This window comes from Notechis scutatus, chromosome 4, assembly GCF_049901735.1.
Source record: "Notechis scutatus isolate UNSWTSFEM ecotype Mainland chromosome 4, rNotScu1.2, whole genome shotgun sequence".
NCBI lineage: Eukaryota > Metazoa > Chordata > Lepidosauria > Squamata > Elapidae > Notechis > Notechis scutatus.
In genome coordinates this window covers 73,817,014-73,834,591 of record NC_142012.1, presented here as the reverse complement: position 1 = coordinate 73,834,591, position 17,578 = coordinate 73,817,014, and the positions used below count along the sequence as shown (strand labels likewise).

Sequence of the window (17,578 nt, the reverse complement as noted above, 5' to 3'; positions counted from 1 at the left end):
AGACTCTAAAAAAAATGCAGAGAAGAGCAACCAGGATGATTAGGGGACTGGAGACTAAAACATACGAAGAACGGTTGCAGGAACTGGGCTTGGCTAGTCTAGTAAAGAGAAGGACCAGGGGAGACATGATAGTGGTCTTCCAATATTTGAGGGGCTGACACAGAGAGGAGGAAGGGGTCAAGCTATTTTCTAAAGCGCCTGTAGGCCGGACAAGGAATAATGGATGGAAACTGAATAAGAACAGATTTAACCTGGAAATAAGGAGAAATTTTCTGACAGTGAGAACAATTAACGAATGGAACAGAAGTTTCCCTCGGAAGTTGTGGGAGCGCCATCACTTGAGACTTTCAAGAAGAGACTGGACTGCCACTTGTCAGAAATGGTGTAGGGCAGTGGTTCCCAAAGTAGGTGGTGCCGCCCCCTGGAGGGCGGTGGGATGACTTAGTGGGGCAATAAGAGTCAAGGGGAGAGGCAAGGCGCAATTCTGCCCGGGGCTCTGTTGGCCGCCAGTCAGCTGAGCAGTTCCGGTTCCAGCCCGACTTGCCCCATCACCTGCTGCGCCTGCGCGGACCATATGCTGGCAGCCATGCTAAGCCTCGTGCGTGCTGCTCTGTTTTGCCTGACTTGGCAAACTTTCCCTGTTTTTTTAAATTAAAAAGCAGGTTTCTACTACTTCCTCCCCACACTGCAGCTATAACTCTTCTCAAATCAGATGTGAACACACACATATTGTAAGTATTCTGGTTTTCAGAGCAGAAATGGCAGAAGCAGAAAAATCAAAGAAGAAATGTAGACAATATTAGTGTGGAATATCTGAAGTATGGATTTATACCGGCGCCATCAAACCAGCGGTTGCCACAGTGAAAAAAGTATTTTCTAATGAGGCAATGAAGCCTTCCAGGCTGAACTAACACTGAGGAAGGCACATCCTGACAAGGCAGACAAGAACCTAACTTTTTTTCAATTTCAAAAGCTCCCGACACTGTCATGCATGTTTTACAATGCTTCCCAACAAAACACTGATGGTTTGTGTACATCCTACAACATTTCACTGCTGATTGCTAAGTCTGGAAAGCCACATACTATTGGTGAAGAACTCCTCCTACCAGCCATTAGTGAGGTTCTGAGTACTGTTTTGCGTTAAGTCACCACATGATATAATTAAGACAATTCCTCTCAGCAACAATTCAGTGCAAAGACGCATAGATGAAATGGCTGAGAATGTGGAAAGTGTATTGTGCAGCATACTACAAACAACAGACTTTGCATTACAGCTGGATGAATCAACTTTGCCAGGCAATGAATCTTTGCTTCTTGCTTATGTGCCCTTTATTAAAGACGAAAGTTTGACTCAAGAGTTGTTATTTGCAAGGCAACTAAAAACAGACACTAAAGGGGAGTCAATATTTCATGTTGTTGAGCAGTTTTTCAAAGACAAGGAAATTCTGCTTACCAACATACTTGCTTGTGCAACTGATGGAGTACCATCAATGACTGGTCGCTACCGTGGGTGTGTTGCTTACTTGAAAAAAGCAGTGCCAAATGTCTTTACCGTTCACTGTGTCATTCATCGCCAACATCTGGTTGCAAAAAACCTCAGTGATCGCTTGCACAAGTAATTACACACTGTCATTACTGCAGTGAACAAAATTAAAGTACCTGCTCTCAATGATCAACTATTCCGACAGCTCTGTGTTGAGAATGATGAAGATTTTGATCATTTGCTGCTTCATACAGAAGTTCATTGGCTATCAAAAGGCAACTGTGTGAGATGTTTTTACAATCTTTTTGACACTGTTGTGGGTTTTTTTGAAGACAAGAATGCTTTGCTCAGTGATGAACTCAAAGAGATCAGGCACGACATTGTTTATTTATCAGAACTGTTTGCAAAGTTAAATGAAGTAAATTTGCAGTTCCAAGGAAATGAGGTCAATCTTATTAAGGCCAAATCTGTCATCTCTAAATTTATTTCAAAGTTAGTTCTATTCAAGCGCAATATAGGCCGTCACGAGCTATACCAATTTCCGAGCTTGCCTGAGCTAGAAGAGAAAGGTGGGATACAAGATGATGATCTGCAAGTTTTTTGTGACCATTTGGATATGCTGCATAAAGATATGTCTGAGGTATATCAGGATGTTCTTGTGATGGAAATTCCAGATTGGGTGATAAATCCATTTTCAGATACTGAGGCAGATGGGGTAGTGCAGTGGTCCCCAACCTTTTTTGTACCAGGGACCAGTTTCACGATTATTCATTCTTTGCGGCCCGGTACAAAATGATCCACGGACCGGTACCGGCATCAGCACGCACGACCAAGGCAAGGCGAGCTGAGCAACTGGCCAGCCAGCTGTCCCCCGCTTCTCCCCGCCACCTTCAACTCTTCCTTTGTACCTTCTTGTGGTCGATGGGCTTTTCGGGCTCTTTCTTAATCTCCTCCTGAGTAACGCGACACTCCACCGCCATCGGGACAGCTCTTCGTTCGAAGCCGCTGCCCCCCTTCGATGAAACTAAGGTGCGAGGATTCCTTCAGCACCCAAATGCCGCTTTCCAACCGACGACCGACAAGCTCACCCGGAAGCACTTTCTCAAGCGCCGTCGAAACAAGATGGCAGCACCCAAGCAAAGTAGGCCCTACTTTCATCCTTTGCGGCCCGGTACAAAATGATCCACGGACCGGGACCGGTCCGGGCGGCCCAGTGGTTGGGGACCCCTGGGGTAGTGGAGAAACAACTCATAGAACTGCAAAATGACATTGAGCTGAAGCCAAAGTTTAAGAAATCATACCAAGAGTTTTGGTTACATAAGGAAATTTCTGATCGCTATCCTGCACTATGGACAGGGGTTAAGAAGCTCCTTGTTGCATTTCCAACATCATATTTGGTGGAACGTGGTCTCAGTGTGGTTATCCAACTTCTCTCCAAGCAAAGAAATTGACTCCAGATTACTGAACGTGGTGGTTTAAGAGACTAAAACCAGACATTGGGAAACTGGTATCACTTCATCAAGCCCACCCATCACATTAAGAATTTACTGAACAGTGAAGTAGTTACTAAATTTTGCTGAGTTTACTAAGTTACTAGTTACTAAGGTTCTTGATAAATGACTGTCAGACTTTGAAAACCTGGTATCACTGGATCATGTTCAACAATTTTGTTGAATTAACATTAACTAAAAAGATTTTAGACAACACAGTATCAACAGTAGAGACCTTCAAATTTCTAGGTTCTACTATACGACATGACCTAAAATGGACACCTAATATCAAAAATGTCATCAAAAAAGCACAACAAAGAATGTTCTTTCTGTGCCAACTCAGGAAGCTCAAACTGCCTAAGGAGCTGCTGATCCAGTTCTACAGAGGAATTATTGAGTCTGTCATCTGCACCTTTATAACTGTCTGGTTTGATTCTGCAACCCAACAGGACAGACACAGACTTCAGAGGGTAATTAGGACTGCAGAAAAAACAATTACTACCAACCTGCCTTCAATCGAGGACCTGTATCCTACACGAGTGAAAAAGAGGGCTGTGAAAATATTTACAGACCCCTCACATCCTGGACATAAACTGCTTCAACTCCTTTCCTCAAAACGATGCTATACAGCACTGCACACCAGAACAACTAGACATAAGGACATTTTTTTCCCGAAAGCCATCACTCTGCTAAACAAATAATTCCCTCAACACTGTTCAACTATTTACAAAGTGTACACTACTATTACTATTAATCTTCTCATCACTCCTTACCGCCCATCCCCTCCCACTTGTGACTGTAGGACTATAGCTTTGTCGCTTGTATTCTTACGATTTATATCGAGCGTTTCCTAGTATGATTTGATTGCTTATTGTACCCTATGACTATTATTAAGTGTTGTACCTTATGATTCTTGACTTGACGTATGTATCTTTTATGTATACTGAGAGTATTTGCACCAAGACAAATTCCTTGTGTGTCCAACCACACTTGACCAATAAATATTCTATTTTAAATTGGATTTTGAATAAATGTGCAATTAATTGTTACAGTTTGAATTTTACTGTTACTATCTTCCTTAGTGGGTTGTGCAAACTGCTATTCTGAATAATGCTATTTATAGGAGGTGGGGGGCACTGAGGATGAGTTTGTAGCACCAAGCGGGCAGTGAACTGAAAGTTTGGGAACCACTGGTGTAGGGTCTCCTCCTTGGGCAGGGGATTGGACTAGATGACCTACAAGGTCCCTTCCAATTCTGATTATCTGTTATTGTCACAGAGGCATCATGTGACTTTCCCCCCTTTTCTAAACCAGACGGGGGCAGGGCTAGCATGTGACGCATCCAGCCTACGAGTTTGACACCCCTGGATTAGATGGTTCCACAGCTGCGGCGGTGACAACAGCACAGAAAAGGGTTGCTGTGGCCTTCTTGGACTTTTGCTTTCATTGGTCGATGATCTCTCCCTCAAGCCTATCCCAGTCAGGTGCCCCAGAATAAGATGGAGGACAAAACCTTAAACTCCACTTCTGCCCCTAGAGGTGTGGGAAGACCTGGGCCTGAGCTTTTCAGGGATGATGGGCTACTTCAGAGGTGGTATATTCAGCAGGTTTTGACCAGTTCTGGAGAACCGGTAGCGGAAATTTTGAGTAGTTCAGAGAATCAGCAAATAACAGCTCTGACTGGCCCCGCCCCCACCTATTCTCTGCCTCCCACTGAGTCCCAGCTGATTGGCTGGTCTTCTTTTGTTGCCCTGCACAGCAGAACGGAGCTGGAAAGCAGGTTAGTGGGGTGGGGAGAGCAGTATCCTTCCCCTGCCACGCCCACCAAGTGTCATGCCCCTGTTGGAGTCCGATTCCGAGGGAGAGTTGGAACAGCTGACAGGGAGTGGGAGTGTGGCTGCAGTGGCTGTGGAGGAAACTGGGGAAGGGCACAGGCCGGCTGGGCATTCAGAGGAAGACCCAGGCACACCCCCTCTTCATCCTAGGGCACGCAGGGAGGAACGGATAAGGGAGCAAAGTGGTTTACGGGGGAGGAAAGGGCCCTGATCCCCTTCATGGACTGCAGCTGGGAAGACTGTTAAAAAGGGCAAACTGCGCGTGGCAAAGTTGCTGGAAGCAAAGCGTACATTATCTTTGTTGAGGCTTATGTGTGTTTTGGCATCCTCCCAACTGTGTGTGCCTCATTATCTTTTGGAAGTCTGCAACTTATTATCTTGGTCTGTCGTGTTAATTACTTCAGCGTGGTTTGTGTTGTTCTTTTATTTCTTTATCTGTATTTTGGGTTCAGACTGCATTTCTACCTTTTGTAGACTGTTTTTGGAAGAGTTTGATCTCCCGCTGAGGATAATTGGACATTGGGGGCCAAGTTGGAGGCATTAAAGGGAATTTATCTACTTTGGTGACTTTGTTATTTTTGTGCCACACCCCAGGTCATCACACCAAGCCATGCCCACCAAGCCACACCACACTCACCAAGCCACACTCACAGAACCGGTAGTAAAAAAAAATAATGAATCCCACCACTGGTCTACTTGGCAGATTTACTTTAGCTATTCTTTTACACTTTCCTTCTGGTACAGCTTCAAGGCCACACAGGGTGAGAAAGTGGGCATCCTGTCTAGCTTGAAGCCCTCCCCACCCACCCCACAAGCTTCTGGTGGGCTCTGTGTTCTGATCCAGCAGGCCCAGCCTTACATTCTTCTGGGCACCCACCTAAAGACTGGTTCATTGTGAGGAAAATGCCTCTTGCCTTAACTTTCCTTCTTCCCAGGGCCTAACTCCCATTGCTGCTGCCAACACCGCCCTGGAGAACTGGTTTTTGTGGCTTTCTCATTCAGGATCTGCCTTTGGAGATCCCAGGTTGTACCTGTGTCTTCTGCAGCCTCATTCAAATTCCCATTGAGTCATTACACTCCTGGGTGGCCTTCGGCAGCTTCTGGCTCCCCACCCACAACCCACAATCCAACCTGTCAACCCAGGTGTAACTTGATATGTTATATGAGGCATTATGAATGTTATATGAGGCACTGAATGCTGGAGAAATTCAAGTTTACCATTAACACCTATTTATCGCCATCTCCCTCTTGTTTCAAGACACAAAATGAATTTTGGCCCAGGGCTGTGCAGAGAATGTTTCAAGAACTAAAGACCCTAATCTGGAAATAGATAAACAAAGTCACTCAACAGAGATAAACTGTTTTAATGGCTTCATTGTTCAGGAACTATCATCCTATTTCACATGGAAAAAAAACGAACAAGCACCAGACGTGGCCTGTAACAATGATGGTGAACCTGTGGCACATAGAGACATTTGTACCGGCAGGTAAGCCGCAGGCAAACTTACCTCACTGCGCATGCGAATGCCTCACAGCTAATTTTCGGCCTATCTGAGGCCTTTTTCGGCCTCCCAGAGGCTTGAGGAAAGCCTTTGCAGACCAAAAAAATAGGCCTGTTTCATCACTTCCTGTATTTCTGGAAATACCGGAAGTGACAAAACGGGCCCATTTTTTGACCTGCAAAGGCCACAGAAGCTATCCTCAAGCCTCTAGGAGGCTGAACAAGGTGTTAAATGGGCCAAAAATCAGCTGGGAGGCACAGTGCAGGTAAGGGGGGAAATTGCGTGAGCATGCGCAGGGGGCATGGGGGGGGGCTCACTTTGCCTTCCAGGTGCTGACACGTGAGCACACATACACACAACGTTTGGCACAGAAGCCCAAAAAGGTTAGCCACCACTGGCCTATAACGTGTTCATTTTTATCAAATGGAATAAAATTGTGTGAAAAATCTCTCAAACAATGCTGATTGAAAACCTGAATCTTTTTTTTTTAGTGCTTTGTTGTTTTGAGATAAGATAAATTTATTGACATTGTGCTCAGGAACCTGAGAACAACGAAATAAGGTGCTCTTTCGCAACATACAACTAAACAACACCAAAAGATGTATTCAAATAACAATATAAAACAAATTAAAACAAATAACAATTTCAAAACTGTACAACCAAGATATATGTGTTAAGACCACCAGATTCATAACTCTGCATTTAACCTGATCACAGCACTTGGGTAAAAGCTATGTTGAAATCTACTTGTCCTGGCTTTCAGCACTCTATATCGTCTTCCTGATGGTAGGATCTCATACATCGGGTGGCCTGGATGCGAAGGGTCTCTCAAGATCTTTTGTATCTTCCTTTTACATCCCATGTTGTACAAATCCTCCAATGAGGGAAGAGGACATCCGCTGATCTTTTGTGCCCTTTTTATCACTCTTTGGAGTGCCCTTTTCTCCGCCTCTGTACAACTCCTAAACCACACACAGAGGCAATAGGATAAAATGCTCTCTATAGAGCTTCGATAAAAGGCAAGCAACAGACTTTCTGGCAGTTGTTGTGATCTTAAAAGTCTTAAAAAATACAGTCGTTGATGAGCCTTTTTTTCTAGGGCTAAAGTATTTGCCCCCCATGTTAGATCCTGTTTCAGGGTGATACCTAAAAACTTACATTCTGCCACCTGTTCTACCAAAACACCATCGATGTACAACGGCTGAATGTCCGAACTGCTCTTCCTGTAGTCCACTATGAATTCCTTCGTCTTATTTATATTAAAAATAAGATTGTTTACTTTGCACCAGAGGGACAGCTGATGAACTTCATCCCTGTACGCAGACTCATCGTTATCAGAAATGAGTCCCACCAACATTGTATCATCTGCAAACTTAATGATCTTATTACTCAGGGGATATTGCTTTGAATTTGCAGCAGCAACAACCATGGATTCTCTCATAGGGGAATGTCTGCAGTACATTTCAGAAAAAGTAGCTATGCAAAGAAAATGAATGGTGAGAGAAAACAAAAGGTTGCCCTGTTCCCAAGGCAGGAGGGCAATTTTTGAAGATGGGAGAAATCAACTTAATGATCCTTCCCAGATGACAGACAAGTTGTGAAGCCAGTCAGCAATTTAAAGTTGCTCACAAGCGGGATCTTCTAGTGAGTTTACTGGGAAATAATCATCCCTTCAACCTTCCCAAGACACTGTCACTGTTGCAGCTGATGGTTGTGTTTTTCCAAGAACCTTCTGAGTTAAGAAGTGGCCTGCAGATGCCCAGACCCAACCATTTCCTTCCCCTTCACCTCATTGGGGCACAGTTGCCTAAATGCTGACCATGTTGACAAGTTGTTAGGCAATGCCACGCCTCACCAAACACAACAAGAGAGCTGCCCATTGTGCTATGTAGGACATAAGGTAATGCAATAGTTTGAGTTCGGTTTGGAAGAGACCTGGGAACACAAACACAGCAGCTACATAGTTGTATGGGAAGGAATTCAAAGTTGATCTTGAGGAAGGCAGGAGAGACCTGTTAAGGAAGGACTTGGAGAAAAGACTCCACAGCCCAGAGGTGGGGGAGGAGGAATGTGAGAAAGAAACTGACAACAACCCTGACCTTCTTTCATATGAGAAGCCTGGTTGTGATTTCACAATTCTGTTACTACACCCTACTGTGGTAGAATAGCATTCCTGGGATACCTGTAAGTGTCTCCACCTGCCCTGCCCTGAAGGCTCATTAAAGCAGCCGTATCCGTTTCTAAGACTCCTTGGCTGCTGCAGAAAGGATTTCTCTTCCAGGTCCCTCCTGGCTGCTGACTTCCCGCCGTGAGATTAGGAGGACACTCATGCAGTTGAACCTTCAGGAAATTGTACCTTGTGAATCTTTACTGCAGTGCAGTTCTGCAAAACAAATCTATCGTAAGCATCAAAACTGCTTTTTCTTGTGCCGCTGTAATCAGGATACCATGAACAACTAAGGACAATAATAAAAATAACTTTTTAATGTATCTTCTCTAGAGGCATGCAAACAAACATGAGCCAGGGAGCAAGAAACTAACACTTTGAGGGACCTTAAATATCATATCTTTAGCTCCTCAAGAAGGTGACTGGATTTCACAGCAACTGGCAGCCTAAGGAAATGCTGAAAAAATTATTCCAGGAATTCTTCATCTTCTCTCTCTCTCTCTCTCTCTCTCTCTCTCCCTCTCTCCCTCCCTCTGGGTGTGTATGCACGCACACACAGAGAGACACAGATTAACCGAGTTGGAAAGGACCTTGTAGGTCATCTAGTCCAACTCCCCACCCAAGCAGGAAACCCTACACCATTTCTGACAAAGGGCGGTCCAATCTCTTCTTGAAAGCCTCCAGTGATGAAGCTCCCACATGTCTTCTAGTCCTGCCAACCACATGGCAACATGTTTGGAAATGGGTTTGCCTTTGCTTCCTTCTGTCTGGGGCTGAGGAGGGAGGGAGTCGCCCAAATTCACCGTCTCCCAGCTCATCTCTGGTGCCTTTAACTGCTGCACCCGACACGGTTTTCTAAGGCAACATATTACTTTAAAAGCGTGTAACATCCTCCACGTGCTCTTTAAAATATTAATCATGTGGATGCACTGGGATTCTGATGCAGCCTGCAAGCTTTTCAACAAATGGCATCCGAGTTTGTAAATCAGGGTTCCTTGTGGCAGAAGAACCTTAGGCAGATGGCTAAGCTGCAGCTAAGGCGAAGCAGAAGAGAACAGCTGTGCCTGACTCTGCTTCAAATCTGGAGCAGGTGCCAAGGAAGAACGAAAAGGGAATTGTTATCTCAGATAAGAGCAAAGCGAATGAGAGGGAAAACCTCAGCATGCCACTTGAAGCCACCACGAGTTTAAAGCTGACCCTTTCCTTCCGCATTACTCTTCTGACCAGGAATCCTTGTTTGGTTTTGCTGTTCAGCTTTCCAAATGCATCTGGAAGTGGGTTGAATCAAGGAAGAAGCACGCAGACAACAGCTGCAGATTTCTCAATTTTGTTATCCTGCCAGGAATCCTTTGAGTTGTTCTGCCTTTTGATTGGTGGCTGATTGGTCAAGTCCGGAATGTGATCTCCAAGAGGTTCTGCCCTGATTTCGCACATGAGTCAGAATGCAGTACTGCAGGCTACTTCTGTTGACTGCTGGCTCCCAGCAGTTCAGGTCTCACCGGCTGAGGGTTGACTCAGCCTTGCATCCTTTGGAGGTGGATAAAATGGGGACCCAGATTGTTGGGGGCAATAGGCTGACTCTGTAAAATCACTTAGAGAGGTGTTCTGACCCAAACCTTCTTCCAAGGAAACAAACACCAAACAGAGGTAAAAGCAAAACCTTTTAATGCTTCTCTGTGAATTCTGTTAATTCATGGTTAAAAGGCTATTAAAGCTAATTGTCTCTGATAAGAACGAGCCTTGTCAAGGTTGTGCAAGGCTGCCAAAAGCACTAGATTAAGTTGGTAAGAAATATTCCAAACAAAATATTCAGCACAAACCAAGATACTTCAAACGTCTACAAGGCTTGAGTGCAAAAACTTCTTTGCTTCCTGCAAAGAACTCCGGTTTCTCAGCTGGCTTTTATCTCTTAAGGGAGGGGCCATTACTTTGCAGCCTTACTCCTGAGTTGCCCGTGCTGCTGCAGCTGATCTTTCCTTCGAGCAGCCCTGCATGCACGCACACTGGGCACAGGCTCCTCGGAAACCTCTTCATCACTGCTGCCAGCCTCCACAAGCTCCGAAGGCAGCATTCCACTCCCTGATGGTCCTGGCCCCATCCCTGCCTCACACGCAGGCCCCTCATCTCAGTCCTCACTCTCCGAGACCTCAGCCATCCACACCTGCTGCCGATGAACCACAACAAGAGGACTGTAAAGCACTATGAAGTGGCATATAAGTCTAAGTGCTATTGCTATTAGCAGAGCACTTTCCAGCCCTGCCGGTCTAACATTCGCAGCTGTCACATTTTTCATCGGCAAGGAACAAGAATGTTCACCACCAAGTGGGGAAATTTCTGCTGCAATTCCTGAAATTTCCCAAGGTTGCCAGGTTCTCTCCCTGGTGACCTCTGATTCTCCCAGCTGGCTGGCTCCTGAACCAACCAGGCATCGGCTGGAAATGGCCCAGGGCAAGAGGAGGGAGGAATCTAGGCAAGTGCACTAGCCACGTGTTTCAACCAAGGCTCCTGGAATCTCCATTGCATCAGCCAAGTTTGGAAAGCAGCAGGATCTTTGCAGGAAGCCCTGAGGTAGCTCAGCAGATCAGCGGCCCAAAGGAGTTTTCTACCAGCCACACACACACACACACACACACACACACACACACACACACACACACACAATATTAGAATGCATATTTGGGTCAAAATGACCTTGACTACAAAGGGAAAGAAATCAGGAGCATATTGGGAATGACGGAAGAATTAGAAACCACAGTGGAGATCAGGAATGGATTAGTTGCAACTTCTCTTCACTGTTCCTCCACCCTACAAATCAGTGGTTCGGTTGGGCTTGATGCTCCGCAGCAAAAAACTCTGACCCACAACATCACAACGTCGTAGAATTGGAAGGGACCCACAAGATCATGCAGTTCAACTCATCCTGCGCAGGAAAAGTAATGAGAGCAGCCGTGAGAGATTTAACTCCCCTGACAAGGAATAAGCAAGGGAGTGTGGCGGATTGAGCCCCACCAACAGACTCCTTGGCCTTCTCCCCATTTCTTGTCCCTCTTGAGGGTTGCAGCTGTCATCCCGCCCAGGGTGAATAACCTCAGTCCTAGATAAGAGGCCTTCGTGGAACCACGTCAGAAAGTAACCAAGAACAAGTGAGCAAGTGAGCAACAGCAGTCGAAAAACCTGCTTTCCGGGGGGGGGGGGGACCTCATTTCAATATTGAATTAAATTTCTCAGTTTGATATCCGAGATTCCTATCTTGCCTCTTCTCCAGGAGTGGCTGGGGTGAATTCTCCTTGCTGTGCTTGAAGGAATGTGATTTAGTAGGAAGCGCACAACCGTCTCAGGAGGTTTCAGAGTATTGTGAAAGATTTTCTTTCTGAGCAACTTTTGAAAAACATGCACACACAAACGTATTAAAGCAATATTACGCAAACCAAGCAAGGTTGAGGTTGTTCCCAGACAGAGATGTGACCAAGGGAGGAGAGTCGCCTCTAGAAAACTTTCCTCTGGGTCACTCAGCTCTGCCTGTTTGGCTTACAGCCCCTTTCAACCTCCTACAATATTATACAATAATATATATATATATAAAAGCCAAGTACCACTCATGCATCATCACGAAATCTCCAGAACCGTAAAGCCTACAAACTTGAAATTTGGCCCGTATGTTCCTCTTGGCTTCTAGGGGCTCACTAAGAAAGGATTTTTCAAAATGACCATCAGAGCATTAGTATTTCCTATATTATTATTATTATTATTATTATTATTATTATTATTATTATTATTATTATTAACAACACACTCAGATGCTAAGGAGTTCTACTCTCCCTCCCCACCTGAAAAGAAATCTCTTCCAACTGCAGTTGAGGTAAGCCACGCCCAAGCTCTTTGCTCTCTCCTTACTCACACAGCAAATACTGTTTCAGTTTCCAAACGGCCCTCAACTCTCTCACACACTGACAGGACACTAGCCAGATTGAATGCCGGTGGATGCTGGCAGGCAGAGGCAGAATTTCTCCCCCCCCCCTTGTATTTTTCACCCCAAAAACTTGCCCGATCACATAGTTGCATAGCGAAGCATGGGAACTCTAATAGAATATAAATAAGCTACCCTGAATTAGTCACTTTGTGGACATAATCCCAGGCTAGTCCAACCTTGTCCCAACAAGGAGGTCACCCCCATACACACACACACAAGGACACATCTGTGAGCAACACAAATGATGCTCAGAAACAGCCCTGCCCCATCAAAGGCCTTGAGGGTGTCTTCCTTGGGGGTTTCATCGGTTGCCTGATTTTCAGCATCTCCTGAGCATGGGAAAGAGTCCCTCTGCGTACCACCTTCCTATCCAAGCCCCAGCAGGGCTGGATGCTCCTTTCCTCCCTGATCTAAGGCAGAAAAAGGAGGAGGTTGCTAGACCTGCAAGGGGGGATGGAGGACAACAGGATGGTCCATTTGGGAACAGAGAAACAACCTGGGAGGGGAAAACAGAAGAAACCCATCCCTGGAACTCCGGACAAAATCAATCTGTTTTGTGTACAGTGTATATTTTTGCAATATGTTTTGTTGTGCATAAAAACAACCGGAGTTTCGTGTGTTTGCATCCTACTCTCGACTTTACATACTTCTAACCAAGCGTGAATTAATAATACCTTTAGGCTGTTTATAAGAGAGCAAATACTACATTAAATGAACCCTGGCAAATGTCTATGGGAAAAGCAGGTTCTAACATATGTTGGGCTACAGCGCCACCACGCGAGAAAGAGAGCAAAGTGAAGCGGGGGGAAACGCTGACATTTAAAAGCTTGGTTGTGGTTTCTTAATTTGCTAAATGTTGCTTTTATGAAAAACCTAAGTCTAAATTATTGTTTATGGAAAATGTAACATATGTTTTTCACAAAACACATTTTATGAAAAACAAGTGCATTTCTCAATTACTAAAAGGAAAATGACACAAAGGGACTTGGGATCCCTTGAACTCTTAAATGGCAAGGCTGAAATCAGAGGTCTCCAAACTTGTCCACTTTAAGACTTGTGGGCTTCAATTCCCAGAATTCTCCAGCCAGCTATTAGCTAGCTTTGAGAATTCTGGGAGTTGAAGTCCACAAGTCTTAAAGTGGGCACGTTTGGGGTCCCCCTGGCTTAAATAATAAAACCAGCACATTTCAAAATGCTCTGGCTATGTAATTTGGGAGAGACAGAAGGTCCAGCATGAGACAAAGTCCAGGGAGATGGATTCAAGTCCAAGGAGATGTCTAGTCAGTTTCTACTAGACCATCCCTTTACGCCCAACCTACCTCGCAGGGTGGTTGTTTGTGGGGGAAGAGAAAAGCAGCATACCCTGCCTGGCGTGCCTGAAGGAAGGCGGGAGATACACTGAACCTGGGTGTGGGTTGAATTCCTCCAACTACCCCAGCCACATTTGGGAAGATGCAGTAAAATGTAGAGAAATATGTCCCATGTTTGTAAGGCTGTTTCTTCATGAAATTGGGAGGACTGGAGTCTTTTACCCCCCCCACCCCCCACTTTGAGAGCTAAAACCCCTTCTCAGCCCCTGAGCTTCCAACACTTTTCATACTACAGCAGAGGTTGGTATTCAGCAGGTTCTGACCAGTTCTGGAGAACCGGCAGCGGAAATTTTCAGTAGTTCAGAGAAACCACCTCTGACTGGAGATTTTACAGTATCTTTTCCCCTGCCACGCCCACCAAGTCACACCCACCAAGCCACGCCCACAGAACCAGTAGTAAAAAGAAATTTTTTAAATCCCACCACTGTACTACAGGCTTTGGAATGATAAGTATCAGATTTCAGCCCAGAGCACTTGAGGCTGCTTTGCCGATGCCACTTCTCCAACCAAGGGAGGGGGGCAGGGGTGGTGTTGGGTTCCTTAAAGCAGGGAGGTCCCCAACCTTGGCAACTTTAAGACTTGTGGACTTCTTCTTTTTTTAAGTAAAAGTTTTATTGACTTTGACAACAAACAAAAACAAAAAGACTTGTGGACTTCAACGCCCAAAGTTCCTCAGCCTGCTTTGATGACTTTTTTTTAATCCAGCATTTTAAAAAACTATTGACCCCGATAGCCTGATCCTCCACTTGAAGTCAAGCGTTCTTCAGGAGAAGAAGAGAATGTGTATATTTCAGGATGGAGTTATGGGGTTCTTGGGGTTCTCTAGAGCAGGGGTCGCCAACCTTTTGGACCTCAGGGACCACCAAACTCATAATTTTAAGTCCCTTGGACCTTGGGAAAATCCCCCCAAAAGGCTGCAAGAAAATTCTCCACCCCATTTTCCACCAATCGATCATTCTTTATTTGGGATCACAGGATACCATCTCCAGCTCCATTCTCAGGGTGGGGGGAGAGAGAGGGAGAGAGAGAGAGAGAGAGACTTTTGGCTTCATGCAAGGAAAGCAGCAAAAGCAGCGGAAGTCTTTCTTTCCCCCAAACTGCCAGAAACGAGTCTTTCCTTGTGGACAGCCAAAAACAGAAGCAAGAAGCAGAAAGAAGCAGCTCGGTGGCCAGGCCAGGCACGTGGGGCAAGTGGGGAAAGTTTCTCCCCCCTCCCCCCTTTTCCCCCTCCCCTCACTACCTTGCGTTGTTTGCAATGCAAGCGATGCAAGCCTTGTGTTCCCACGGGCCATGTGGTCAGTGCAGCCTTGTGTTCTTGCACAGCCTGGATTAATTGCTTTTGGGGGGGTTGACATTTCTCTGCGGACCAGCAAAATTTTCTCGTGGACCACCAGGTGGTTCCCGGCCCACTGGTTGATGACCACTGCTCTAGAGCAGGCAGGGGTCCCCACCCTTGGCAACTTTGAAGACTTGTGGACTTCAAGTCCCAGAATTCCTGGCTGAGGAATTCTGGGAGTTGAAGTCCACAGGTCTTCAAAGTTGCCCAGGGTGGAGAGCCCTGCCTTCAAGGGAACAAAAACTGGGGATCCCCTCCAGGTACTTCCAGCCCCGGGACCCGAGGTTACCTGGACGCTGCGGGCGGAGCCGCTCTGGCTGCGGAGAGGCCCGTTGGCAGAGAAGGTCGCCCTCTCGGCCATCCCAAGCCGGACCCTCCCCCCAGCGAGCCGCCGGGGAGGTGGACCGGGCGGGGGAAGAAGCGCAGCCGACGGGCCTCGCCCCACCCCGAGCCTTCTGCCTGGGCCGCCACAGGTGGCGGAGGCTGGGATGCCCAGCTCCTCCCTCGGCCGCAGAACCGGCCCCTCTCTCTGCTCTCCCCTCCAGCCGTGACCACCGCCCGCGGGCCTTTCGCCTCGGACCGGCCTCGGGGCGTGGGTTCCCCCCGCCTGGTTCTCTTAGGGCAGAGATCCCCAAACTTGGCAACGTTAAGACTTGTGGACTTCAACTCCCAGAATTCTCCAGCCAGCTACGCTGGCTGGAGAATCTGGGAGTTGAAGTCCACAAGTCTTAACGTTGCCAAGTTTGAGGCCTCTGTCTTAGGGCTCCGGCCGGAGCTTTCGCCCTCGCCCTGCAAGCCGGGCTGCGAGGAGGGAGTGACGAGGCCGGCCCCTTTCGGAGGCTCCGCCGGGCAGAGGCCAGGCACGGTCCAGAGCTGCCAGAGGCGCCCGCGCCCACCGCTCGTCGGAGCCCGCCGGGACGACGCCGCTCTCTCGGGCCAGGAGGGCGGGCGAGGAGCGAACCACCCCCGGTTCCCTGCCCCCTTTTCCCCGGAGGATTCCGGCCCGCGGCTCACCTGCTCGTAGCCCGAGGCCATGGCCGCCTTGGAAAGAGCCGCCGGGACTCCCCCTCCACCCCGACGGCCCCGAAGAACGGAGCCGCTCCGAGCTCCTCGCCTGCCCGGCCAGCGGGACCAACAGGTGGCGGCGGCGGCGAACAACCGGCGGATCCCAGCCGGGCGCCCCGCCCGAAAGCGGGGCGGAGGGCGGGGGCCGGGCGTGGCGTGGCTGGCCCGGCCCGGAGAGTCCTGGGCGCCCGTGGGCAGCCCCTCCGGCCTGGGAAGGAGGGCAGGCCGGGCTGAAGGGCCCCCCCGGGGCCGGCAGTTTCCTTAGCGCGGCTCCCCCCGATGAAAGGGGGCGACACGACCTGCGGGGGCGGCGGCGGGACTCGAACTTGCATCGACCTCGAGCCCAGAGCCTCGGCCCGTTTCCAACCGGTCGGGATTTGCTGCCAGGGACGCAGGTCTGGTGGACCTGCCGGCTAAGCGGGCGCCGCATTTTGGGGGGTGCGGGGTCTTCCAGGTGCAGCCCCGGCGAGTTGGCTGCGGGGAAGAGGGAGGCTCCCCGCTTGACTCTGGAGAGGCCGCGACGCCTTTAACGCCGCGCCTGCTTCTGTTTATGGCACCGACACAGGTCAGGTTACCTGCTTAGCTACCAGCGGCAACAAAAGGGCCCCCATTGTGATGGGTTGTGCCCAGCTGGGCAAACCTAGCGGCCTCCCGAAGCAGAGAAGTTGCACCTGGCTTTCCAGGGCCACCTGCACCTGGAATTGGCACGAAGGGAAGGAGATGCTCCCCCCACCCTCACCTTTTTTGGTTCCCTCAGGGCACCCTCTGATCCACTCCCTTAAGCAAGAGGGCAGGTGTAGCCCAGGTTTCCAAACTTGACAACTGTGGACTTCAAGTCCCATAATTCTCCAGCCAGCATAGCTCATAATGTTGCCAAGTCATAAAGTTGCCAAGTTTGGAGACCTCTGGCTTAAATAATAAACCCAGCACATTTCAAAACGCTCCGGCTGTATAATTTGGGAGAGACAGAAGGTCCAGCATTGGACAAATTCCAAGGAGATGGATTCAAGGCACAGAACTACACCGGTCAGTTTCCACCAGACAGTCCCTTTACACCCAACCCACCTCGCAGGGTGGTTGTTGGTGGGGGAAGAGAAAAGCAGCATCCCCTGCCTGGCGTGCCTGAAGGAAGGCAGGAGATACACTGAACCTGGGGGAGGGTTGAATTCCTCCAACACACACAGCCACATTTGGGTGTAGACCCACACCTGCTGGGTTCCCACCTGGGAAGGGCAGCCAAGTACATCCTCATTCTTGGGATGCCCATCTTGGCCAGCTTCCAAATGGAGCCATTTTCTCGGTGGTTCCTCCAATACCCTTTTCCAGGAAATGGGAATAAAATAAAAGCTGCCTGAAAGTT

The 17,578-nt window shown here is 47.9% G+C and overlaps 1 protein-coding gene across 1 annotated transcript in view; it reads right to left on the bottom strand.

Moving 5' to 3' along the window:
* The window catches only part of ANK3 (ankyrin 3), a 329,783-nt gene extending 313,470 nt beyond the window's left edge, over nt 1-16,313 (bottom strand). Inside the window, exon 1 of the mRNA XM_087963780.1 lies at nt 16,168-16,313. Coding sequence (XP_087819906.1) covers nt 16,168-16,188 — 21 coding nt within the window. The 5' untranslated portion in view covers nt 16,189-16,313. The remainder of the gene's footprint in view (nt 1-16,167) is intronic.
* Nucleotides 16,314-17,578: the final 1,265 nt, after the last annotated feature.